The sequence below is a fragment of the Rhinolophus sinicus genome, chromosome 16 (genome assembly GCF_057876585.1).
Source record: "Rhinolophus sinicus isolate RSI-liver-muscle chromosome 16, RSI-T2T, whole genome shotgun sequence".
NCBI lineage: Eukaryota > Metazoa > Chordata > Mammalia > Chiroptera > Rhinolophidae > Rhinolophus > Rhinolophus sinicus.
Window position 1 is genome coordinate 42408647 of NC_142516.1, and position 26832 is coordinate 42435478.

The following is a 26832-nucleotide window of genomic DNA, read 5'->3' on the forward strand; positions in this document are numbered from 1 at the left end:
TTTAGGGTGAAGGCAGACAATAAAAGGAAAATTAGATAGTTATTAGATATAAGTTAAATGTAAATCTTCAATAAATGCATGAAACGGCCACTAAAATGCAAGCTCCATGAGGACAAGTTGTTTTGTTTTGTTTCCCTATACTTCAATACCAAGAGGATTGCCTGGCACATAGCAGATATCCCAGGAATAGTCACTGAATGAAGCACACATAAATAAATAAGCACATGAATTCAGATAAAGGGTTAGGGAGTGATGAGACTAGAGTGGAAAAGAGAAGCCTCAATTCAGATAGGCTAGTTAGGGAGAGAACTTTTCAAGCGTCAACATTTGAGTAGAGATCTGAATGATAACGAGGAGCTAGCCATGAGAAGTTCTGAATGCAGAGTGTTCCAGACCGAGGCCAAAAAAAGCTTGATCATTTCAAGGAACATTAAGAAGGTCAGTGACGCTGGAGGGGATAAAGCAAAAGGGAGAGTCTGGAGACGAGGCCAGGGTCGTGTACAGGACCAGATCAAATACAGTCTTACAGGCTAGGGGAAGAGGTGTGCATTCTAATCTAAGAATAATGAGAAGCTTTATAAAAAAAAAGATCTGATGTGATCGGATTTAATTAAAAGATCATTGTGGGTGCTATGTGGAAAATGACTTATTTAACTGTAGAGATGGTTTCATCTATTGCATCTTGTAAAACTAGGTTTCTATGTAACACAGTTTAGAAACACTCTTTTAAGGAATATACTAGAGGAGAAATGAGGAGCGCTCAGCAGTAAAATGGACTTGGCGCAATAAACAAGTACTTAACTGATTCTGTACTGTAGTTCGTACACAGCTTTGGATATTGTAAGGAATATATACAGATAAGAAAGGCAATCACTACCCTCAAGGAGTTTGCAGTCTGGTGAGGGGATAATAATGAACAAAGCTATTTAGAGAAGAAACCGTGATGTGGCAAAATGTAGCATAAACTAACCTCTAATCTGGTACACCACAGAAATACTCGTTTAGAACCTAAAAGAAACGAAGGTATGATTCTCCTTATGTTTTCCTACTTAATTAAGTTTCAATATCTCTTTTTGAATAGAAAAATTCAGAGCATTTTTACTATATAGTTAGGGCTGCCAGATAAAATACAGCACTAAAATAGGAACCCAAGGACTACAGTTTTTGTGTAAGTATGAATGAAAAATAAACTTGCCAGGAAAAGGAACAGGAAAAAAACCATCCTGGTCCTAGCCTTGGCCTTGGGTAGATTAAACAACAACAAAAACAACAACAACAACACCTTTTCTGAGAGTTTGTAACTATACACTGGATCTCCTGTAGATTTATAATCAGAATTCACATCATCTTAGTGTTCTGGAATATCTCAAAAGGAAAATTCAAAATAAATAGCCCCAAGTAGGTAGTGTCCCAGGGCAATTGTTAGAAGCAAATGTAAGTCCTCTCTAAAGAAATGTCATCTTAATCTAGATCTCAAAGTATTCTCACAGACAAATTTTCAAGGAAAACAGCCACAGTTTAAAATAAAACATAAACTACACAAGGAAATCAGGCACTATGAGAAAGAGTCAACAGAAATAACAGCAGCAGAATATTTTTGTTATTAAAGAACATCTTCTACAAGTGAAAGACATAAAAATTTGAATTTAAAACTCAATGGTTAGATTAAACTGTAGTATTTAGGCATAACAGAAAGAGAATTAGTAAACTCAAAGATAAAGAAAAGATGAAAAACAATTCCAGTCAGAGAGACAAAAACAAAACAGAAAAGAGTGGTAAGAGATATGGAGGTTAGAAAGAGAAGGTCTAAATGTGTTGAAGTTCCAAAGAGAGATAATAGACAGAATGGGAAAGAGACATTAGTGAAACACGGTACAATGCCTGAGAATTTTCTAGAACTGTTAAAAGATACCAATCATTAGTCCCAAGAAACAGCATTAACATATATATTATTTTTTTAATCCACAAAAAGACCTATCACAGTGAAATTGCAGAATAACCAAGAAAACAAACAGCTCTTAGTCTGTGGAGAAGGATAAAAAGACATTACATGGAAAAAGAAGAAAAATACCTTGAGAAGAGGCCTTGAAATTTTAGTGGATAAAAGAATATGAGTCTTTTCAGAAAGAGGCTAACATAGTGGCAGAAAGTTCTTTAAAATTTTGATGAAACACCAGGAATCATAAAATATAAGAGCCAGAAAGGAAATTTGGCTCCAGGCCCAACTCAAATACCCTAAGCATATGAAGCATTTTTATTTATTTGGTTTGAGTCCTCTAGTTCTGACAGAATGAGTCTTTTTTCTGAGCTTCCAGTAAACTTCATATTAATGCTGTGGCTATTATCCACTTGAGGTATAGTGAATTGTTAATGATCTTCCATAGCCAGGGAATATATCTGACTCACCTCTGCAACCCTATTGCCTAGTTTTATGCCCACCATTAATTCATTCCTTTCACAAATATACTTTGAGACCTCCTATATGCTAGAGCTACAATGATGACTAATTCCTAGGACAATATGGACCTAGATTCAGGGTCCAGCGGGGAAAGCAGAAATAAAGAGACCTTGCTACAAATGTGGGATCAATGTCAGTAATGGGATTATGAACAATTTACTAAGAAGAAAATAAGGTGATAACCTAAACCAGGGTGTGTGTGTGGAGGGGGGAGGCAATAATAGAAGGGTTCCTTGAGGAAGTGAAGGCTTAGATGAGACCTGAAAAATGAGTTTGGGGGGTGACAGGAGAGAAAGTTTCTATGTGAGAGACCTGAGGGAGAGAGAACTAAATCTATGGAGACAACTCCTTTAGTAAAAGGACTCATGAGAGTCTCATCGAAGTAATTGTAGAGGGAGTGACAAGATCTTAGAATACAGCACAGTTGCCTTCACCTTAAAAACATATTGGTTTTTAAGGAAAAGCATAGGAAAAATACAAAAGTGGATTGCAAAGAGTTGGCGTAGCTAAAGAGTAGATGTTGGAGCTAGAGGAAAAGAAAAGGGACAGGAGAGAGAAGACTGAAGAGACCAGTGGCTAGATCATGAAAGAAGATTTTATGTCATGCTTTGGAGTACAGACTTTATTCAGAGTCCTGGGAAATCATTTTAGGTTTGTAAACTTGCTTGACACAGGGTTGCCACAAACCTTTGTAAAAAATGCAGTGTCTGTGAAGTGCAATAAAATGAGGTATGCCTGTATACATCGCTGTTGTTTTAGGCCACTCAGTTTGTGGTACTTTGTTACAGGAGCCCTGGGAAACTAATACCGTGACACAGTGAGTAGTTAGGAGGCACCATTTTCCTCTGTGTTCTGCTTTGATTGTTAAAATATTTGAACGATAGCTACTAGAGCTTCTTTCTAATCCACCTACTTCTTTTTAACAGAAAGGGGAATGCTGTATCCTATGTGACTGGTGAGTTTGAGAGAAGGAACTCAACATGTCTGGTGTGATGGGAAGTTTAATACAGACCTTGTGACACTTCCCTTGGGCCTCGCACCAACAGTTTACCCAAATCATTCAATTAAGAGCCCTCCGCCCTGTGCATAAGGGGTCCCCAGATATTTCATCATTGCAGTTTTCAAGACCTTGCTTGGAATCTCCAATCTTTTCAGGATACCCTGCCAAAGTTGAACTGCCTGGAGCAAAAGAGAACAATCCTTTTGATAGTGAAATAAGAGTCCCAGGCTGCAGGAGCCAAGCTGGAGAAAGCCAAGGGACTGAGCCCGCAGTCCCACTGACATCATATTTCTTGTTACCTCTCAATTCAGACACTGGGAGAAGGTTACAGAAAGCATAATCTCTCATTTTCTGACTCTGCTTAGGTGCATTTCACATTCTCAGCATTCAAGGAAACTCTCCAACTAAATATATTGTTAGAAAAAAAGGAAAACCAAGACAACACACATTTATCTCACTTGCTGCCTAAACAGAAACAAAACTGCTGAAAAACAAATTTTATTCTCCAACAGGCATATTTTCTGGTCATTACTTTTTTACCCAAATTGCTGGTTTGTGTAAACAAACTGAAGCTTGTGTAACCAATTTCTGTTATCTGGGGGGAAAAACTCTAAGAGCGATTCTGTGTGATATGCTCTTAAAAAAAAAAACAACCTCCTACAATTTTAAAAAGATATTTTGAAAGACTCTGCCTATTCATCATCAGGAATATTTTAAAGAAGTGATGTTTTCTTTTGTGTATCTTCAAGTCTCTATAGCAACTGGATCACTTTCTACTCATTAATCAGGAGGCACCAGCCAGAGCATCTATCCTTCCCCCTGGGTTTGGAGCCTTTGTCTACTACTCTACCTTATAAAAACTTCATAGATTTTGCAAATCGTTTTCTTCAAAAATGTTTCCCTTGATCTGAGTGTTTTGCTGTACTCAATATCTTATTCATTACTGTACATTTTCTCTTCTGTGCTATTTGATGGCTTCTGTGGACTACTAGGTACGTTTTGATTGCTTCTTTCTCTGTACTCCTGTGCTTTTATTTCTTACAGCCATGGGAGGTTTTGCTAAGTTCCAGAGCCATATGGCAGATTATACCAAAACCCTTCCACTTCCTCTTCCTTGTGTATACCATCAGCCAGAAGTGCGGTGTACAGTTAAAAATGGAGTTTTGTTTCCTTTAATGTTCTTTCTAAGCTCCTCCTCCTTCTCAAAATTCGGCAATCCCATCCCGATTTTCATCAGTAACACTTGGACCTGCTGAAACAGCGATGAGTGATGAGCACAATTTGGAGGGATTCAGTGACCATCTTTCCCAGACACTGAATAGTTGGTGTGCATGCCAGTGGCTGGATGGCTCTAATGGTCATGCAAAACAGGGACGGAGGGCCTCGGAGTGCCTGTAGTCCAGAAGCTGCTGACTGGAATCTAGTTTACAGAAATGTTTTGTTGGCCAGCATGGTGTAGACCCATACTCTGTTTAAAGAAATCAAAAGATTTCCCATAAAAACAGAGGGTTGCTAGAGGGGTGGGGGGATGGGGATAAAGGAAAGATGAGAGGTTTTGAAAAATAGTCGGTAACCACAAGATGGTCATGGGGGTTTGAAAATTAATTTGGGGAACGTACAGAGGGATAGTGGATGGGGGGAGGGGGGTTCACACTGTGAGGGATATAAATGATAAACGTCTAAGTTTTGCTTTGTCTTGTGCACCTGAAACTAATTAAAAAAAAAAAAAAGATTTCCCATAAAAAGTCTGGATTACCTCAAGTTCTGCCTGCAAAGATTGATGGGCTGAACAGCAAATGAGTCCTCTAGATGGGTATGCCGCTGTGGGCCTGAGTCCCCAGTTGGCACCTGACCATGGTACCTGACTACCACCTGTAGGTATTTGAATTTAGGACAATTGTTCTTGTTTGATTTCCACCCCTTTCCCCAATTTTTACAGATAAAGATACCGAGGCTTAGACTTTGCAGGGCTTGATCTCCTACAGAATGGAGTACAGACTAAGTACTCAGGAAATGCATTTTAAACTGACTATGCCTGTAACCGTACAAATCCACGCAGGTAATCATCAAGAAATGTTGCAGCAACTCTTGTCAATGTGGGCTTTTGGAAAAACGCTGTGTGTTATTTAGAATAAGGAGGAAATTCTTTTTCAGGTATAGAGAAACACATGGCCAGGTGCTAAGCATGCGTATGTATATGTATATATGTGTGGGATGCAGTGGGCAAGAAGGGAGAGACCCTTTGAGTACATTCTCCAAAAGTGGCAGCTTTTCAAGATTCTTCAATAGTAATAGATTGAGCTGAGAACTGGGAATTATGAACAAGACAAAAGAATGTTAGAAGCCACACTATGAGCACAGCATTGATTTATCTAGAGAAAGCACTGAAAGATTAGAAACATTTTTATGTCATTTGTTTCCCGCCAATTAATGAATGTCTGCAGCACACAGCGTCTGTCTACTCTTTTGGTTCCATGTTAGAACAATGCTATGTGTATGGTGTAAGCCTGGGGCCCCCAGCGTTTGTGTGTGTGTCTGTGTGTGTGTACCCACGAGCATACAAGTTTTGTGAGCAATGAAATACTGATCAAAAGGTAATACTCTTCAACTTTTGAGAACGCCTTCTCCTTGAATCCATTCCCAAAGAGAACAAAAATTAATAAATCTTGATTGTTTTGATCCCACAGAAAATAAAGGAAAACGTTGGCCATAAAAAAGAGCTTAGGTTGTGGTAATATTTTAAACAATTCATGGAGAAATGAACCCATTATCATAATAAAAATGAAAGCTTAGCACCGGCCAATGAGGCAGGCCCCCCACCCACCACCAAGACACAGTGTCTTGTGGTGACTGGTGAGGCTGCAGATGCTCTCCTTTAAGAGCCTCCAAGAGCCTTAACACAGGAGCTTTGTGATGACGGAGAAAAGATTTTGTGGAACAGCCAAACACCCCGTTTCCACCAAGCCAAGCTCTTCTTCTTAATGAACCTCATCTGACCACTCTAACAGCATTCCAGTGGCACTTAGGTCTGAAAACAAGAGAGATTTCACAGTATGATTACGTCTACACAATAGCACATAATGTAGAAAGCAGGCTGAGAATTATCTGCCACATTTGGGGGCGAGCTCTGCCCCACCATGAAATACCTTATATTGGCTGTCTATCTAGTATGATTCTTTCAGATAATTGCTGGCTGTGTCTTCCTTTCATTTCATGTTTTATAGCCCTGATTGTTCTATGAAAGCTCTTCTATTTTCCTTCTCCATGGCATGGACACATCCCAGGACTAGCTTGCAGGGTGCAGTTAGAATAAGGGCTCCATTTCATAAAGCTGGTTGTTTTGCAGTCGGCCGATTCCTCTCTCAGACACTATAAAGATTCTCTCCCCAAAGCCATTGTTCCTCCTGCTATTTCACAGCTCTCCAGGGGCCTTCATTCATATTGGCAGGTGATAAGCTATTTTCAAGTCATGGGTAATCATAGTAATTCAGCAGTTTTCCTTATTAGCACTTTTGAATGGAGAAAGTACATGGAAGCTGCTCATCTGTGCTGTCTCTTTTCTCTAGGTTTAGAGCTTTTATGCTCCAGATGGGCTATGTTGTTAGTCCAAAGGGATTAAATGAAAGAGTGTCTACCAATCTTTCTAATGGTCACAAATTACATGGACGAGAATGCTCAGCATTTCTTTCTTCGCTTTGAGAGAAGCCACTGGCTGTGTGGGACAGCCATTGTTATTTTCATTCCTGGTTCTTGAGACATTATTGAAGGAAACATTATCAAATGACAGACGCACATGTGGGTGCCTAAGTGCAGGAGTGTTCCTTCTTGGTGATGAGGCAATTTTCCAAAGTATTGATACCTTTTAGGAATCTCCAATATTTTCTAAAAATTTTAACACTGTTGGAAGGGGGGCAAGCTTGACCACAGGAAGAGCAAAAGCTCATATATTTTGGCATGTGTCTGAAAGAGGACAGGATTCAGTTTGCATAAAAACACCACCACAAACACCAATGTTCTTTACTAATGCTGAACGATTAAAGGGCTTATTTTGCAGTGAGAACGAAATAGGTACACATTTAGAAACATTTAGAGACACCTGTGATTTACCCAAGCCACCGTGACTCCTCCTGTAGGGCCATTATTGTCTATTATATCTACGCGTAGTAAGTACATGTAATTATTTCTTACAATGGACTATTTACTTCATTCGTCTAACATTTTGACTGATGGCTTTGCTATCTTTTTCAGGAAACACATTTATTTAGGTTACTATATAGATATTTCTAAGCACTATGCTAGTGTCTCAGTGTCTAATAGATCATTTGAAAATTGTACTTTCTTTGACCAGGGCTACATTTAATGTACCTAAAGGGAAGTGTGAGGAAATTTTTTTGTCTTTATGCTAATTTGAGAAGCTATACATTCTAAAAGTCCGAAAATGGGCAGACATGATAATATAGGTATCAGATGGAATTACAAATCAGAAGAAAATATGCAGCTTGATTTGGCACCAAGTGTTAACAGTTTTTTCTCTTTATGGGATTGCAAGCTTGGATAGTTTTTCTTTTAACATTTTATTTGAAAATAATATCAAGCTTCCAGAAAAGTTATAAGAATAAAACCATTTACCCTTTACCCTGATTCACCTATTAGCATTCCATCTATTTGCTGTGTAATTTGTTCACTTGCTCTCACGGTGTGTGTGTGTGTGTGTGTGTGTGTGTGTGTGTGTGTGTGTGTATATGTGTGTGTTGTTTTTTCACTGAATCATTTAAAATAAGACACATACATTGTGGCTCTTTACCCCTAAATATTTCAAAATATATTTCCCCTAAAAATAAGTACATTCTCTTATATAGCCACAGTATAGTCTTCAACTTAAGGAAATTCAATGTTAGTAAATATACCTGTCTGTATTCCTTTTTTTTTCAATTTACCCAATAATGTCCGATAGGGATCCTTTCTTGGATCACATATTGCATTTAGTCACCTTGTCTCTTTAGTCTCCTCTAATGTAGAACAACAACTTGGGTCTTCTCTGTCTTTTGTGACACTGACATTTTTCAAAGGTAACGGTATCTTTTTTATAGCCTGTTTCTTATTTGGCATTTGCCTATTATTTCCTCTTGTTTAGATTCAGGTTAAGTGTTCCCAGTCAAAGTACTGTATAGGTCATGTGGTATCCTTTTCAAGATATCATACCCAAAAGTACCCAATTCTATCTGTCCATCTTTAGTGATGTTAATTTGGTTTTGCATCTCAAGAAATTTCCTCGTACTTCAATCCAGAACAATACTCAGCCCCTGAAGCTGGTGAACAATTCCTTTAAAACAACTGAAAGGAAGCTATTCCAGGAGAGGTAGAAAGAGGGGTTTCAGAATTCAGCATCAAGGCAGAAAGAGATTTTTGAGATAATGAAACAATATTAATAATTATGCCATTAATAATATTTGTAAGAATTGCTAACATTTGAGTCCTTCCCATGTGCCAAGCATTTCATTACATATTTAAATGATGTATTAGTTTTCTATTGTTTCAATAAATGACCACAAATTTAGTAGCTTAAAACATTACAGATTTATTATTTTACAGTTCTGTGAGTCAGAAACTGGTTTGGGGCTCACTAAGCTAAAATCAGAGTCATGCCAGGGCTGGGTTCCTTTCTGGGGCTCTAGGAGAAGATCTGGTTCCTTGCTCATTTGGGTTGTTGGCTGAATTCAGTTCCTTACAGTTGTAGGACTGAGATCCATTCCCTTGCTGGCTGTCAGCTGAGGAATGTACCCAGCTTTTAGAGGCCACCTACATTCCTCACTGTGGGGGGTGGGGGGAGGTTCCCTTCAGCTAGTTTCAAAGCTAGCAATGATGGCTTTCTCCTTCTGTCTCATCTCTCTCATTGCAGCTGGAAAGGGTACCTACTTTTACAGACTCACGTGCTTAGATTTAGCCCAGCTGGATAATCTAGGATACCATTCCCATCTTGAAATCTTTAACCTTAATCACATCTCCAAAGTCCCTTGTGCTGTGTAAGGCAACACATTCATAGGTTCCAGGGATTAGGGTGTGGACTTGGTTGGAGGAACCATTCTTCTGCCAACCACAGATGCATTACCTCATTTAATACTCACAAGATGCTTTGAGGAAGATACTGAAATTATCCCCTGTATCCATCATGCTACCAAAGCTTAGGGAAATTAAATGAATTTCTCAGAATCATACAACTGGTAAGAGGCTGGGGCAGGATTAACTTTAAGCAGAAGTGTTTATCTAATCTGGAGGATTAAAATTTTTATTTTAGCAGCAAAATCCTTTACCAAATGGAAACTTAGGAAAAATCAAATACATGAAAAAGATGAAAGCAAAGCTGCCTTCGCTAAATTGGGAGAAGTGGATGGTGGGAGAGGGAGAGGCTTTACAGAATAGGGGTCAGGACCACTGATCCATCCAATCCCTTTGTTTCTAGATGAGGATGTAAGTTCTGGAGACAAACGTGAAATGACTTGCCTGGAGCGAGTTCTGGGACTGGAGTCTGGCTCTTTCACTCCCCACAAGGACTCTTTGACCATGCACCACAGATTTACCTGTTAGCAGTTTGCCCATTTATTTGTTCAAAAATTATGCATTCAGCATCTGCGTGTAGTCAGCAGGGTTCTAGATGCTGATGATGCAACAGTAAAGCTAATATAAAGTCCCTGCCTGCCTGTGAGTTACATTTTAGTAAAGAAAGAAACACAGCAAATAAGTTTTAAAAGTAAATAATAAATTAAAATATCAGATAATTGTGTTTCATCTGTCAGAATTAAAATAAGATGATTGATCCATCCAATCCACACAATTGATGTGTGTATCGTGGGGGGTGGGGTGGGAAAGAGGAGACCGAGAGACAGAGATAGTCTGGCTTCTTTAGATTGGGTGCTGAGGCGAAGCCTCTTAGCAGATGATATTTAAACTGAGATGTGATGACAGGAAGGAGCCAGCTACATTAATACCTCAGAAAGAGCATTCCAGGTGGAGGGGGAAGAACGGCTAGAGCAGGGCCTGAAGACAAAAATAGGCAGGAAGTAACCAAGACCAGCACCCTCTAGTGTAACTAGAGAGTGAGGATAAGGGGAGAGAGGTAAGGATGAAGTCAGAGGTGTGGAGGAGACTAAAATTAGTAAGGCTCCTTTGATTAACACACATCCTTCGGCTGTCAAGCATTATCTACTAGTTCTAGCTTGAGCCAAATATAGAATTCTCAAGTAAAGGACCACTGGCTTGTTGGCAGAGCAAAAACATAATGCCCAACCAATGAGGTATTTGTTCATTGGATAAGGGTCCAGTGCTTTTCCCCAGTTACTTGCTAAGTTCCCAAGTGACCCATCCCAATAATGCACATTTGGGCACATAATGTGACAGTTGGACAATGGCTTTGGGTAATTGTCATTAGCCATGGTAAAGATAAGTTGTTACTGAGTTCTTGATTCTGATTTACATTTTAGTATTCAAGGGTGTAATTACTATACCAGTCCCAAGGAATAATTGACAGATTTTATGTTTGAAATCTCAGTAGGTCAAACTTCCCATTTGTAAAACTTTTCAGTTGCTCCTTTGACTAGCACATAAAAGGAATTTACTTCTGAACTGAGAGCTTTTATGCCAAATTTTTACATCCTTAAATATAGTATTTTATCACTACCATAAATGGTTCTTAACTCACCTCCCACAGACACTTCAGTGCGAAAAGCAAGAGGCCTCCCTAATTCACTTGTTTCAATTCATAGATTTCTAAGTTGAAGTCAGGTCATTTGGATAATATTTCAAATGTACAGGCTCCCTTTCTGCTAAACATAATAAATCTGCAATTTTACAATTGGCTTGGTCAGCTAGTGTGATTCTACTAGGCTTTCCAATAAGCACCCCTTCAAAACGACCTCCTTTCTCTTTCAACACTCACCTCCAGACCTCACCCAAAGGCTTGATGTTATCACTGAAATGTTGGGAACATGGTAATATGGAGACGGCATTTTAAGGTTGATTTATTTTTCTAGTGGAACATCCAGACTTCTAGCAATTATTTTAGGGCATAAAATTCCATTATGATGATAAATCAAGCTGTCAGCTCTTTCTGGTCCAAATTAGAGGTTGGAGAGATTGAGAAACTTTTGTACTCTAATATTCCAACCTTTGCATTTCCGGCTTATACATGTTACCCCTCTGGAAGTAATGCCATGTCTGCCCTTGGATGTTTTCTTGTCCTGGTGACCTGATTGAATGGGGACCGCTCAAGTAGAAATGCTCCTCGCCCAGTGGTCTCATGGGCCTCCCAGTTCCTGGTGGCCACGGAACAAGGGGCTGAGAGGTAGATAGCCCTGGGCTGCCTGCCTGGTTCATACAAAATATTTACTTGTCTTGCCTAGTGGTAGATAGTTTATAGATAGTCAGAACACACTGTTTTTATGGAAAAAATGTGAAAGAAAAAAAGAAAAGTTGGCTGCTATGGAAGGTCCATAAGCACAGCTGGGAGGAACAAAGGTTCGATTGGCCCGGTAATATGACCAGTGAGAACATGACTAATGTTTGGAGATGTCAGCATGGATACCCGTAGCCTTCCAGTGCTTCAACTTTGAGGACTTGACCAAGAGGTGGTATCTGAAGCATGGCCCTACCCAGACCGTGTTCCTGAGCCCACTGCATTCTCCAGCTTGCTGTGCTGTTTGGTCCCCATGGTGCTTCTCAAGCCGTGGGCTGGCCCACTGTGCTGGAAGCTGAACTGAAGGCTGTTGGTAGTTCTGCAGCCAAGGTTTCCCTGGTGGGAGGTGCAGGGAGACTTCATGGAAAGGATGAGCCTGGATTCCTACCAAATTATCCTCCTGTTGACTTTTAGAGGGCTGGAATTTCAGACTGTCGATATGCAGAGGCAGTTTACTGACACTCATTGTTGGCCCAACTCTTAGTTGGAGACCTGCCTTTTGAGCAGCTGGGTATCAACATGCAGATACTCCCGCCTCACCCACACTCAGCTTCTGTCTATTCTGGTGTCAGCTCTGTAACTTAAATCAATTTTTTTCTCCTCAACCAGTGGAGCTGGAAGCTCTTCCGACCATCTGGTAAAGGACTGTGAAATGGCTATGTGGCAGTGGCACTGGGAGATGGAGTGTTGGAGGTGAGATGAGGACAGCTAACAATAGGCACAAAAGCCACAGATACCGTGTGTCTGAGTGCCTACTTGGTACCTGGTGACAGGCACTAGCTAAGTGCTTATGACACAATGGCACACAAGTTAGATGTGTGGCCTCAGCTATAACAACAGGCCTATTGATGATGGCAGATATGACAGGGAAGAAAAGGGTAGACATGGAGAGAAAGCAAATTACATTTTATTTTGCTATAAATAATAGAACCTCTTGGTTTCTCTCTCTTAGCCTAAAATATGATCATCTTTCTAGTTTTCATTATAATCTCTAGGGCCATATTAGGAGGTAAAAGGAAGGGCATTTGTGGATGTTTTCCTTTATAAAACAGGATGGAATTAGAAATAAAAAGTGTATGGGACTTGCCCAAAAATTTCCATTGTGGTTGGGGAAGGATAAAGATAGATACTAAGATTTCAGACTCCATTTCCACAATGCCACAAAATCAAATAAGACCTAACCATCCAAAGTTCTAGTCTCTACCACTGATCTCACTTTTATTTTTGTTTTAAACCTGATGGACAAACATAAGCTGAGGTCTTGGTTGCTGAAAAGATTTCAGAAATATCAAACATATTTTACTACAAAAAAGTAATTTGGCAACATTTTTCCAGCTTGTTATTTTTAAACATGCACACGAGACATTCTGGTTGGTTTCTAAATAGTTCTGTAAAGGTGAAATCCATCCAGCAGTCCAACTGCCCCTTGCCTCCAGTCCCTGAAAGTTTAATGTTGCAGACAGCACATTGCTTTCAGGAACGGCAGCCGGTCTGCTGAATCCCTCACCCCGTATGCTGTGCTCAGCCACACTTTGTGCTTTTGTTTGACTACTAGGTTTGTTTTGAAAGTAATTGGCTCAGTTCTCTTTCTGCAAGTATACGTGATCCAGACAGCCTTGGCTTGAAGCTAGACTTCACAGGTCAGTTACACAACAAGTAGGAGGAACTTTGATTATACCCGGCTCCGGGGGAAAATAGCGTAATAACAAAAAGAGCCAAGATGATGAGCTAATTGCTCTAGAAATTGAACTTAGGATACCTCACGACTATTTTTTTCTACCCCATAACTGTAAGAATATGAACTTGAATGCAGGAGAAGAAGAATAGGGAAATTTCAGGAGACATAACAAAGGAGCATAAGAGTATAACCAAGAATGAAATAAATATGGCAGATTGACCTTTTCACAAAAAGGGTGTCTGGGTGCAATCTGGAAAAAGAGCAAATATTTGGATAGTCTATGGATTTAGAGCCAGACAGTTCTAAGTTTGGATTCGGCTCTAAAACTTGCTAACTATGTGACTCGGGGCAAATTACATAAGCTCTTTGTGCCTTGGTTTTCTCTTCTATAAAATGGGGATAAGCATTTGAACAGAGAAGACCGTATCAGAATTAGAGTCCATGTTTGTAAAGTGCCGGCCTAGCTGAGGACCTAGCATGGAATGGACAGCAAGTTGTAATTATTGTAATACAATGTATCTGTCTCTGCTCCAGCTTCCATCCTCAACAAAGTATTTTAAACATGATGTTGAAAATACCTGTTTATATACCCATCTTGACCAGTGGTTTATATGCCCATCTTAATCAACTCTGATTGCACATCAGAATCAGTTGGGAATTTTTCAAAAACACAGATGCCTTACCCCAGACCAATGAAATCAGAAACATTGGGAGTGGGTCCCAGCACTGCATTTTATAACCCCCTCGGTGATTTTGATGTACACCTAGGGCTGAGAACCACTGGCCTTTCCCAGGTGTCTCTGAGCCCTTTGACAGTAGAGAACGTGTTTTCTTCTCCTTTATATCTCCATGCTTAGCCTGTTGTAGATGCTCAGTAAATATTTCTTGAACCAAATTAAAAAAATTAGAGGAAGTTGTCCAAATTCCCCAAACTAGGTTCATATGAGCTCATTTCTTAGGTAGCAGATAAAGGCAAGAGATACCAGCATATTGTTATTCTCACAATAAGGATTTGGAAGAGTGGGGTAAAGAATGTCAAAGTCCTTTCAGCTGGCAGTTCACCTATTGACTACATGTCATTTATCACTGGTCCTCTTTTTGACTCTTCAGTTGCCAAGGGGTCAGAGAAGTGAGACAGCAGAATATTTTGGGAAACTCCATCAGTTAAAAGAATTGCAACTTCTTTAGAAAAATTCCTTTGAAAGAAAGAGAAAGTCAAACACTGCCAAGGTATGATCACGGGAAAGAGCAGAGAGGCAGAAGAGAGAAGTCAGTGGAACAGAGTGGGCACATGTTTGTGACTATTTCATGTACAAACATATGACATGAGACCACGGAATATACCTGTCCCAGGCATTACCATGGTGAGAATGTCATTAGGGTGTTCATAATACCAGTTTCTCTTTTACAGGCACATGACAAGTTTGCATCTCCCTACTCTGGAATCTTGGGCATGTACATGTGACTTGCTTTGGCCCAAAATAAGCGAGTGGGAGTTACAAGTGTCACTTCCTGGGGACACCTTTAAGAGCCAGTGTACTTTTCTTCTGCCCCAACAAGGAGATGGCTGCTCCATCACCCTGGTTCCTGGATTGAGGACCATGTAGAGCACTCAGCTGACCCGTGATGGAGATGTAGCATGAATGAGAGAGAAATAAACCTTTGTTGTTTTAAGTTCTTGAGATTGAGGGGTCGTCTGTCATCAGAGCACAACCCTGCCTATCATATGCATACATATTACAAAGTGCTTCTAAGCCAACTACTTCCTGTGAAAAGTGTAAATAAAGTTAAGCAGAAGGTTGGTTGAAATTGTTTAGCAACTCGGTCACTTCCCATAAGCATTAAATTGGTCGTTTTAAAGCTTCTCTAATCCTCAGTTTCTCTATCTGTAAAAATTGTTGGATTATAGATGTGAAAACACATCATCTACTTTAAGTGTTTAGCCGAATGCCTGGTGAACGATGATGCTTAATAAATATCAGGTTACACAGACCTATTATTTGTGGAATAAGTGGAACAAACGATGGGAAAGCAGAAAGGACAAAGCCATGCAATAAATATTTGCTAAGTGAATTAATGAAGAAAGCCAGGATGAATAAGGGACCATGAAACTGCAAAACTTCTGCTAATTCTTCCAACATTGGTTTCTTTTATAAGGTTTTGTTTATGCTAAACCTCATGTTTGAAATGAAGTATCATTTAGAAAATGATGGGAGAGGGAAGCTCTAATGATTGAAAAATAAAAAGTTATTTTATGTGTTTTTTAAGACAGCATTGTCTAATGGAGTTTGCTTGTCCCTCATTAGCAAGTGGTGACAATGCATTTAGATTCCAATTCTCCCTCTGAAGCTGGCTTGTGTTTGGCCTTTTACAGAAAAGAGGCATCCTGAACTGCCCTCCCCCATCTGTCCCTGGATATGATGATAGCTAACCACCTGGGTCATGCACTGAGCTTGGTGTGACAGGGAGTGATGCACTAGGTCACTGGAAAGAAGGTCCTTTATGAATGTTGAATTTTACTTTTATAATCAGCAACTTCTTTCCAATTTAAAGGCGCACCAGCCTAGTATAAGTTTTATTCTGCAATGTCTTTGGTTTGGAAGGTACCAAAACAGTTTGGCACTGCTCTCGTTCCCCTGAAAATTTGTGGAAAAGGTCCAATGGGAGATCGGGGTAGAAGTGAAATAAATAGTGACCCATGACTACTATATTTGATTTGAGAAATTCTGTATGTCTGCCCCACTGGAAAACTAGCCATCAATTTCATGTCTCAGATGTCTTGATTTTTCTCTTCTATGAATGAGGTCTCACTCCTTAATAGAAAGATAAGGTAGCAAGAAGAAATGAGGTTGGTTCTCTAATTCCTGGATCTGAAGCTTGAATCTAACGTGGGGTCAGGGTAGAAAGAGTGTATCTCATATTCACGTGGAGGAGAGAAGGGTGTCTCCTGCCAATTATACCCTTGTAATGGATCCCACTTTCCCAGAGAGGAAAAGAGTTCCAGTGGAGGTGAATGAAACTGAAGGGAGGTAAAGTGGCAGAGACGAATTCAGAGTAAGTGAAACTGTACCTGCCTACTCTCAGTCTTGCTGTTGAGAGGGTCCCCCTATCTGGCCTGCCCCATCTCAGAACATTCCAGAGGTAGGTCCTGAAGCTGACAGCTTCAGGTGAACAGTGACCCCAAATCCATTTGCATGACTATTATGAACAATTTCACTGTTTGACTAGTAAATTCAGTTATGTCATAGAGCATAAAGTTGTAGCCAAACAAAGTACAATGTAAAGGGGCAGAAAATAAGGTTTTCTTTTATCTTTTTATTATTCCATAAAGTATAATACTCTTTGCTCTAGAATTAGAAGGGAAGAACATTAGGTGGTCTGGACAGAATAGTCATAAAACACATGGATTTTGGTGTTATGCTATCTAGAATTCAGTCCCCTCAAAATAGCATTTTGGGTTTCTTCAGATAAATACCCAGAAGTGGGACTACTGGGTCCTTTTGTCTCTTGTTATAGTCTTTGTTTCAAAGTCTATTTTGTCTGGTATAAGTATTGCTACCCGAGCTTTTTTTTTTTTCATTTCCATTTCCATGAAATATCTTTTTCCCATCACTTTACTTTCAGTCTTTGTGTGTCTTTCAACCTAAAGTGAGTCTCTTGTAGGCAGCATAGGTAAGGGTCTTGTTTTCTTATCTATTCAGCCACCTTGTCTTTTGATTGAACCACTTAATTCATTTACATTTAAAGTAATTGTTGATAGATGTGTAGTATTGCCATTTTATCAGTCATATTTTTATCTTTTTTTTTCACCTCAAAAAAATCTCTCTATTTCCTTGTATTAGATTGGTGCAAAAGTAATTGTGGTTTAAAAGGTTAAAAACAATTGTAAAACCACAATTACTTTTGTACCAACTGAATAATACTGAAGTGGTGATGAACTCCTTTAGTTTTTTCTTGTCTGGGAATGTCTTTATCTGTCCTTCGATTTTCAATGATAGCTTTGCTGGGTAGAGTCATCTTGGTTGTAGGTCCTTGCTTTTCATCACTTTTAATATTTTGTGCCAATCCCTTTTGGCCTGCAAAGTTTCCGTTGAGAAATCAGCTGATAATATTATGGAAGCTCCCTTGTAGGTAACTAATTGCTTTTCTCTTGCAGCTTTTAAGATATTTTTTCTCTTTGTCTTTAATTTTTGGCATTTTAATTACAAGGTATCTTGTGTCTCCTCGTGGAACTCTTTGGGTTCCACTGATTCCATCCTCTGCTTCATGTAATCTGATTGATTCCCTCTAATGTATTCGTCATTTCAGTTATTGTGTTTTTCATTGATGACTGGTTCTTGTTTTTTGAAGAATCAGATAGGAGCAATCAGGGTGTCGCAAGACCTGATTACGCAGAGACGTTAATCACGAATCATGAAAACTCCAATCATCATGTTCTAATCTGCCCTCCACAAGGAGGAACAGGTCAGGACCATCCTACCTGACAATGAATGGTTCTTTTTAATGTTTTCTATTTCCAATTTTATGTTTCCTTTCTCTTATGTTTCCTATCTCTTCTCCCTGAGGTCATTGAGCGTCCTTATAACCAGTGTTTTGAACTCTGGTGTCTCCATTTTGTTTAGTTCTTTTTCTAGAGCTTTGTTATGTTCTTTTAATTTGGATATGTTTCTTTGTCTCCCCATTTTGTCTGCCTCCCTGTATTTGTTTCTATGTATTATGTAAGGCTGCTATGTCTCCCAGTCTTATTAGAGTGGCCTTATGTAGTAGGTGTCCTGTGGGGCCCACTGGCGCAGTCTCCCTGTTCACCAGAACCAGGTGCTCCAGGTGTGTCCCTTGCGTGGGTTGTGTGTACCTTCCTGTTGTTGTTGAGACTTGGTTGCTGTTTGCATGTCTATGGGAGGGATTCACACTTGAGCTGTGTGAGAGCTGTTGGGTTTGGTTGTGAGGACTGGCCATGACTACAGTGGAGGAGCTGTGGTGCAGGGGCTGATCCTACAGAGCAGGATTCATTTTAGCAGGGCTCTTGTGCCTGCCTATTCTACCCTTTGAATGTGTCATCCAAGGAGGTGGCTGGGTGATGCTCCAGCTCAGTCCAAAGCTGGTCACCAGGTGTGCCAGCCCTGGGGTCTCATGAGAGGGGACATGCTGCAGGCCATGTTCAGCCACTGCCTGTGATCTGCCTGAGGCCACCTGGCATGAGCCACAAAGCAATTTGCAGATGGCTGCCACCTGCACTGGGCCTGGTGGTACCTTGAGAGGCCAAGCCATGAACCAAGGCCAGCTGTTGCTAGTGCCAGGCTTAGGTCTGCTCAGACAGAGATACAGGGCACACAGAAGCCATATGCTGGTTGTTTGGGTTCTGTGAAGGTTTGAGAGATTTTAGGAAAATCTGCAGCGTGTACCAAGACAGGAAAAACCAATGGAAGCAGCTTGGGTGTGCTTGAAAGTTGTGGGGAGCAGGGTCTCAGGGAATCACCTGGGTTGGGGCAAATGAAAGGTGTTAGCCAGGTTGATGGAGATGCAGATATGTTGGCCACCTGTGTCTGCACACTGGGAAGGAGGAGGCTTCACCAAAGAAACAATGGTTTTGCCAGCTCCTCTGTCTGGGGGAAAGCAGCCCCTCTAGCCCTCATCCTGAAGCCACACAACTCAGTTCATCCTCTACGTCCCTGGTGCCTTTCAAGACACTGCCCTAGCGCTGGAACTCAGAGCCAGTGATTCGGTTAGTGAGTAAGTCTGTGTGTGGGCCCTTTAAGAGGAGCACCTGGGACTACAGCCACTCTCTGTTTCACTCAGCCACAATCTTTGCTGGTTTTCACAGCGAGAAGTTATGGGGACTTCTCTCCCTGGCAGTGGAACCCTGGTGTGGTAGCCTGGTGGTAGCAAGGGGGCTGGGACCCCTTGCTCCTCCTTTTGGGGGGCCTCCACAGCTGAGATATCCCTCCTGATTTTTAATGGTCACACATAGGTGTGGGATTAGCCTGTTCTGCATCTCTGTCCCTCCTACCAGTCTTGAGTTGGCTGCTTCTGAATGTCTTTAGTTGTAAGGCTTTTGTTCAGCTAGACTTCAGGTGATAATCAATGATGGTTGCTCTGTAGTTTAGTTGTAATTTTGATGTGGTCTTGAAGCAAGCACAGCATTTACCTACTCTGCCATCTTGATCCAAAAGTGCTACAGAATACTTTTAAACTCCTTAGTCCAGATTTCAAGGTACGTTTTTTCAACCACTTCTCCAAACTTCCCTTTGCCTAGTCCCTTATATTTGTTTATTCTTTCTGGAGAATTGGTACATTCAGTGTCCTGAAACTCATGACAGAAATTCTTCCCTCCGAACCTTTATCCTGCTGTTGTCTAGATCCAAAGCCCCTCCATAGTGTAACTCTTCCCACTTATCTGTCTAAATTCCATGGAAACTCCAAGGCTTATCTCAAGTCCCATCTTCTGGAAGCCTTCCTTGACTACTTCTGTGCCCAGGGATTCCCTCCTTTTCTAAGTTCTGTTGGTACAAACATTTGTCCCCTTTTTAGCAGTTAATTTATATGGCCCCTTTCTTCGTCTATTTTTTTGCATTTACTTAAAATTTAAGAATTTGTGTATATTTTTCCCCAAGACTAGGGACTATAGCCATTTTAGTGACCAAATGTTTAATGGATTTTCATCACCTACTTATGAGCCAAGATAAGGGCACACTAACCTCTATTTTATTGACAAGATAAGGAAGTAAAGAGCTCTTATGCAATTTAATTAAATCTACCATTGAGTCATTGGTGATGTAGGTATGGACCCCAAATCTTAGGTCGTACTTAATACCACATTTCTTAAATTAAAACCATAAAGGATGCCTTAAAACATTAGGTAAAAATGATTCCATTTCCTTGTATTTTCAATTAGTGAACAAATATAATTTATAACACTTAGGTTTATCTTAGTTAAAATTTCCATTTAAAATGCCAATTAGAAAGACAAAGAATTCAATATCAAATACTCTTGAGAAAAAATGGTATTATATAAAATGTTATTTGTTTGTTTTCATCCTGATAAAAGGCTCATAAACAAATCTGATTAGAGAAAACATGGAAACTGCATGAAGAGAAATTATTCCTTCAATCTTTAATTTAGGTTGGGTTTCCTTTCAACAATCCACAAACCCAATTGCTAATTAGTTTCAATATCTTGCCTAAATTTACATCAAAATACATTCCTGAAATTTAGTGGCTTCCCTATTTTTCATTTCATATACAATCCAATGGTGCTGTGTGGTACAAACTATTACTACCACCCCTTCCACAGGAGAATTAGGCAGGCTTGGGGAGAAAGGAAGAGTCAGTGATGTGAACTAGTGAATTATATGAAGACTGACAAGTGCTTTCTATTATATGATGGGGATTTCAACTCACTGTCACCACATTGTTTCTTCTCTAAGGATAGTCTTAGGTTTGAAGCAATAGAGTCATTTTTGCAAAGGAAAACCTCCAAACTCCTGACAGACTTTTGTGTTTTACATACCAAGTGAGTTAGAATAATTAAGCATTTCTTAGGTTGAGTTTATTTCTCTCGCATCATTGTTCATCTTCAAATTTGTGACCCTGAGAAGCTAAGGAGAGGCCACGTCCCTGCACTGTGAAACATGGTTGCTGTAGGTATCCCCTGCCAATTAGCCAACAACCAGACGAAAAAATGCCTGTTCTTTCCTAAACCTGAATTTCTTGAACACAGGTGACCTATCCATTGCTTCAAAGGGGAGCGTTTCTTAATGAGACCCTGTTCGTATGGGAGTGAGCCTATTTAATGGATATTGATGGTGACACTGATCATGACAACAATGACAAGAGTCCCTGCTGAAGGAATGACAGGATAAGGATGTGTGAAAACAGACACAACTATTTCAACTCTTTAAGCAACAAAGAAAGATGACATACCCAAGCTGCATCCCAGACATCCTTCTTCACAAGGTGTGCATTCTTCGTACTCTGGGTCTTGAACTTCGGCTATACAGTGAGAAGAGTGAAAAACAATTCACTTTCACTGAGTGGAGACACATCAGTTGCCATGTTGGTGCATCGCTTATTTTTAAGCAAGTCATAGAGCAATTATGAAAACCAAAACCATCGTTATGAATCTTTGTGTTACACATTTTTATCTCCTTCATTAATTCAATCAATTAGATCAGCTTGATTGTTGCAAATAGTAGAACAAAATTGAACTATGTACCAGGCAACTTGTATTACAGTCAAGCTAGTGGCTTTTATTTATTAAAGAAATAAGTTTTGCTTCTGGGAATATGGAATTGGGTATATAAATGAACAGGCTCTATCTCTTTTAATCTGTCCTTCTAAGTACTTTTCTGTTAAGTTTTAAATCCTATGCAAATATTAGTAAACATTAAGGAGAAAAAGAATGTGTTTTAATTATTCTGGAACTATCTGGGGGCTCTCTTCAGCATCAGATTAGGCATCAGTCTTATACAAAGCAGTGAAAGTCTGCAGCATTCCCGCATGGAAGAGAACAATAACTGTAAGTGCTGTCTTTAAATCTCCCTCTTCCCATGTGAGACAAGGAATTGGACAATAACAATTACGTACGATTCACACAACATTTTAATATTTTTAGTTAGTTTAGGTAGGCTGATCCTCATTGGCTTCTCACAGCAGCCGTCTTGGTGCTATGAAGAAACCAAGCAAGGCATAGAAAAAAATCAGACTAATTTTGCCCAGCATCTCATAACTAGTAATTAGGAAGGAGAAAATTGTCGGCCAGGTTTTCTGATTCTAATCTCACTTTCTCCCCACTATACCCTGCCCTCAAATCCTTCAACTCAAGATCAATTTCTATGTGATTAGCTGCACTCCTATGCCCTTGGATTGCGTCTGGGGAAACCCAGAGAACAGGTTGTGTGGGGGAAGAGAGAGGAGCAACTGTCATTGTCCCCACTTGACATATAGTCACTCAGTTATCCCAGGCACTGTCAGTAAACCGAGAAGACAGTTCACATCTGTGGGACATCTAGGGGTGCAGCTCCTCGTGTCACCTCCTGGTGGAGGGAGGGCAGTGGCCCCAAAGCAGCGTTACCTTGTCCACACTCTAACTGCTGGCAGGTGTGGTTGGTGGGTACTATGAAGTAGCCACTGATACATCGTGTGCAGATGTGTGCGCTATGGCAAAGCTCACAGTTGTCTGGGCAGTGCAGGCAGGTGTGCCCCTCAGCAGGGTAGTGCCCCACTGGGCAGCTCTCGCGACACTCCCCCTGGTACAAGAAGCGTTCCCGGCCATATTTATCTGAACAAACAGGGGCAACAAAAGAGGGAAAATGTACACAATTAACTGTGAAGCTAATATAACATAAGACATTTTATTTAAAAGAAAAGAAAGATATGACTGACTGCTTAGGCTCCTTGGGGACCAGAACTATAAGAATGGATTTAGTGAAAAATGCAGTATCTGCATACTTGTATTATAGTTGAAAAGTTTTTCTTGGGCTCCTTTTGGTATCTGTGGAAGCTCGAAGACTTGGCGGTTATAGAGATCCCATGAGAATAAATAAATGTTTACTGATAGACATGTTTTATGACAGTGCAAGCTTTAAGAATGATTTTGACTTCTGTTATCAAAATCACACACTTGTGTTAACTAAGGTCCGAACATTTGCACAGCTGCCAATTTCTATATTGGCAGACTATTGAAGCACAAGACCAAGCACTCCTCTTTGACTCCTTTTACAGGCATTCCTGAAACTTCCTGAGCTTCTGTCAAGACTGGACTCCCCAAGGAAAGAATCAGCAGTACCCGTAGCATGAAACTGGGAATTTGTTCCTAGATAAAATGGAAAATTCTAATTCTGTAAACAATTGCAATTAATAAAAATTAATTATTTTTCATTACAAAAGTATATATTAAAAAACAAGATTAATATGGGTACACAAAGGTTTCCTGCCCCCATCCTCCTGGAGGTTTTGTTTGTGCTGAGTGTGTTTAGAACATCCATCTTCTCTGAATCAGGTCTCCCATATGCTCTGGTCTCAGAAGAACAGCTGATCTATGCTACCCAAAATAACTGGGGTCTAGTGTTCACTCATCATGTGATATACCACATGTAGATCCAGAACCATCGACCTTCAAAATGCAAGGCTGCTGGTTTTGTGGATAAAGATAGCACAGACCCTGTGTTGCAAGTTCAGAAACTGAAAGTCAGTATAAGATTGAACCACATGAATTTGCCAACATTCAACTACCTTTTTTTAACCCGTAAACTCAGCACTCTGAAATGGCTTAATGTAATGTTTCTTATTTAATTAAAACCTTTGTTGAAATAGAATTTAAAAACCACACGCTTGGATTTGGACTCTGAAGCTGCCTCTTTTCTGATGGTGATTTCATGCCAAAAGTCTACTGTTCCTGTGGGAACAAAGAAAATAAAGAGGGCTTCCGTAGAGGTGATGCAAAAAAGTGTCTGCGGTCTCTGAGTTTGAGTTAAAAGAACATTATCCTCTAAAGGAAGGAGTGCTTGGGAGGATGTAATGTGCATTTGGTGATTCTACTGGTCAACATTGTGGAGCATAAAACCCTGACCTGTTGGAACTGGAATCTCAGGAGACTACAAAAGGGTTGACCTTCCAAGATATGTTCTTCTCAGCCACATCATGAAACTAGCGAACCCCATTTCCTTGACTCATTCAGAAAAGATCCTCTTTTTCTGAGAGCTAAACTTCTCAGATACAGGTGGGAAGATCTGAGGGAGAGCAGTGAGTGACCTACTCTCTCTTTATCCACAGTTATAATTCTCTGTACCTTCCCATGACATTAAGTCAGGATTCAGAAGCCGGGGAGCAACCTGGCATAGAATGTGTTGTAAATATATATTTGCTGAATGATTGAGTGATTGAACGAGTGAGTGAATTAATATTCGACAATATTCCTATTTTTCCAACATATCCAACTGTATCTTAAAATAAAACTTTAGGACGATCGGGTCAGATATCAGAGAAAATGGGAATCTGTCCCACATGGGTCAAAATGGGACAGGAATGTGAAGGGAGGCAGGAGAGGAGTCAACGTCACACTGCAGACAACCTTTGAGATCATGGGATATAATCCAATGACAGCAGGAACTTGGAGTTATTAAAACTGGGACAGAGAAGGTCATATTTGTGTTTGGAAATGGTTACTTTGTTCCCACAGGGATTTGACAACTCCTAAATGGCATAGCTCAGGGCTGAGGAGACCCGGACACAACATATATTACAGTATTTCTCTTAAAGGCTGAATGTGTCTGTCTTAATTTCCTAGCTTTTCACTTTTACCTCAACAAATCTTAGCTTTACTGTCTAGCTCATGTCTGACGTCACGTTTGCATGCCTTTTCTTTCCCCTTCTCTGGAAAGGCATCTCTTAGCTCCTCTCTCATTTCTTCAGGGGCAGCGAGTCTGTGTCTACAATAATGTAAACTTGTGTCCTGACAACAAGCAGAAACTTCGAGGTTGTACATACTCTTGAATGAACAGCTGTCTAATCTCAACCCCTTGTCCCCAGTGATGAAGCTTCTGAATCAAACGAACTAGTGTCCCATAGGAGAACAGGGTTGAAACAACAAAGAACAAGTGAGCAACCCGACTCCCTCACCGACTCCACAGGAAGTACAGCTGGAAGGCTCATTTCCTTGGCATTCTTGGCAGGTGTAGTGGCAGAGATGGCATTGGTTCATAAATTCAAATTTGCCTGAGGGACAGTTCGAAACGCAGCGGCCATCGTCAAAAACCCTAGAGGAAAAGCAGACTTTTAGAGTTTGTAAGGGTGACTTTCTGGAATACCCTTAAGTGTCAGAACATGTGGTGTTCATGTTTCATTGCACAAATTTGGTTTCATTGTTCCAGAAACCAGGGAGATGCGTGGGACTGATCATCTTAGACCATACAGAATATTAGTCACGTACCCATCCTTGTCCCAAGGTTTGGACCAAATAGCAGGGATACCATAAACTGGTTGGGGATGCAATCCTGATTCTGGCTCCAAACTAACCAGTGCCTACAGGAATGAAACCCATATTGTAGGCCCCAGCCAAACCCAGCCCACAGTCCGATGATGGTCTCTGAACTTTCAGGACACTCAATGGGACTGAATCCAGAGGACTTGGAGAAAATATTCTTCCTTTAGTTATCAGTATTCCCACACTTTGCAAGGAAAAGGTCAACTCCAAGGTCTTTCAAAGGGTAGAATGAAGGACTATCCTATAGCTTAGGTGCTACATGTAAAGTGGGTCTGTGCATAAGGCAAGTAGTCAATGAACTCTGATTTTGAGTGTCATTTTTGCAAGCGTTCCTGATGTATAGGGTACTACAGTCTCTATTTTCTGACCATGTTTGCAGTCACCTACAAGGGCACTGCACATAAGTTAGCATGTGGGCTTCTAGGACCTTTGGCTTTATACACATACAATATATATCATAATATGGTGGTATATATTTTTGTCGTTTTGCTTCTCTTTTGCCTTTGCAGAGTAATCCCCAAAAGCAAATGTGATAAAGTGTATCTAAGATATTTGCTCAGAAAAAAATGAAACTGTTTCCCAAGTGCAAGAGTCAGATAGGTAATGTGAATGATGACGTGAGCTGGGGGGGCTCCACCCTTAGAGTTTTTAATCTGCAGGTATTGGCGGGAGAGAGCTGAGAATTTATACTTTTGATAAGTTCCTGGGTGATGCTCATGCTGCTGGTCTGGGGAACACACTTTCAGAACGGCTGCTCCGTGTTGTGCTTACTGATAGTCTAGATTACTATGGAACTGGTTCAATGATTCCTAAGTAATATAGGTGGTGCCAAATTGCTGCTTTGTGGAGCTTCTTTTGAATAGTAGTTCTTGTATCAGTTGGAAGGTTAACTGAACATGTAGCACATACATGGCCCCCGAAGACACAACACATAACACTGGCATCCAGGCCTGAGATTGCTGAGGGCCTGCAAACGATGATAGGGTTTCCTTTTCTCTCCACCACCTCTCTCCACTCAAACCGGATGTCACATGGAAGGCCAGGTAGAGGGCTCATGCAACTAGTTCTTGGAGTGGCACTGGCTTGTCTAAATGCCACTGTTTCCTACTGTTTCCATAGCGAGAGTCAGACTTAAACTGGAGATAAGCATTTTCATTCCCAGGCTTGGAGGAAATTGGGGTGGGCCAAGGCATCTTGAATAATGTGTTACTTGCAATCTTCCATCTTGTTCCTACTCCCTCACAATCTGAGTCATTTGCATCTGTTT

At 40.4% G+C, this 26832-nt stretch overlaps 1 protein-coding gene and 1 non-coding gene across 3 annotated transcripts in view; both read right to left on the minus strand.

The window, feature by feature from the left end:
• The window catches only part of PCSK5 (proprotein convertase subtilisin/kexin type 5), a 405323-nt gene that overhangs the window by 51125 nt on the left and 327366 nt on the right, over positions 1 to 26832 (minus strand). For both annotated transcript variants that reach the window (XM_074330572.2, XM_019736691.3), the window contains exons 22-24: positions 25202 to 25338; positions 22656 to 22862; positions 21506 to 21574 (exon numbers count right to left, since the gene is read on the minus strand). In XM_074330572.2, coding sequence (XP_074186673.2) covers positions 21506 to 21574; positions 22656 to 22862; positions 25202 to 25338 — 413 coding nt within the window. The remainder of the gene's footprint in view (positions 1 to 21505; positions 21575 to 22655; positions 22863 to 25201; positions 25339 to 26832) is intronic.
• LOC141571412 (U8 small nucleolar RNA) lies at positions 17937 to 18072 on the minus strand. The gene has a single exon (XR_012496155.2). It is a non-coding gene; the product is annotated as a U8 small nucleolar RNA (small nucleolar RNA).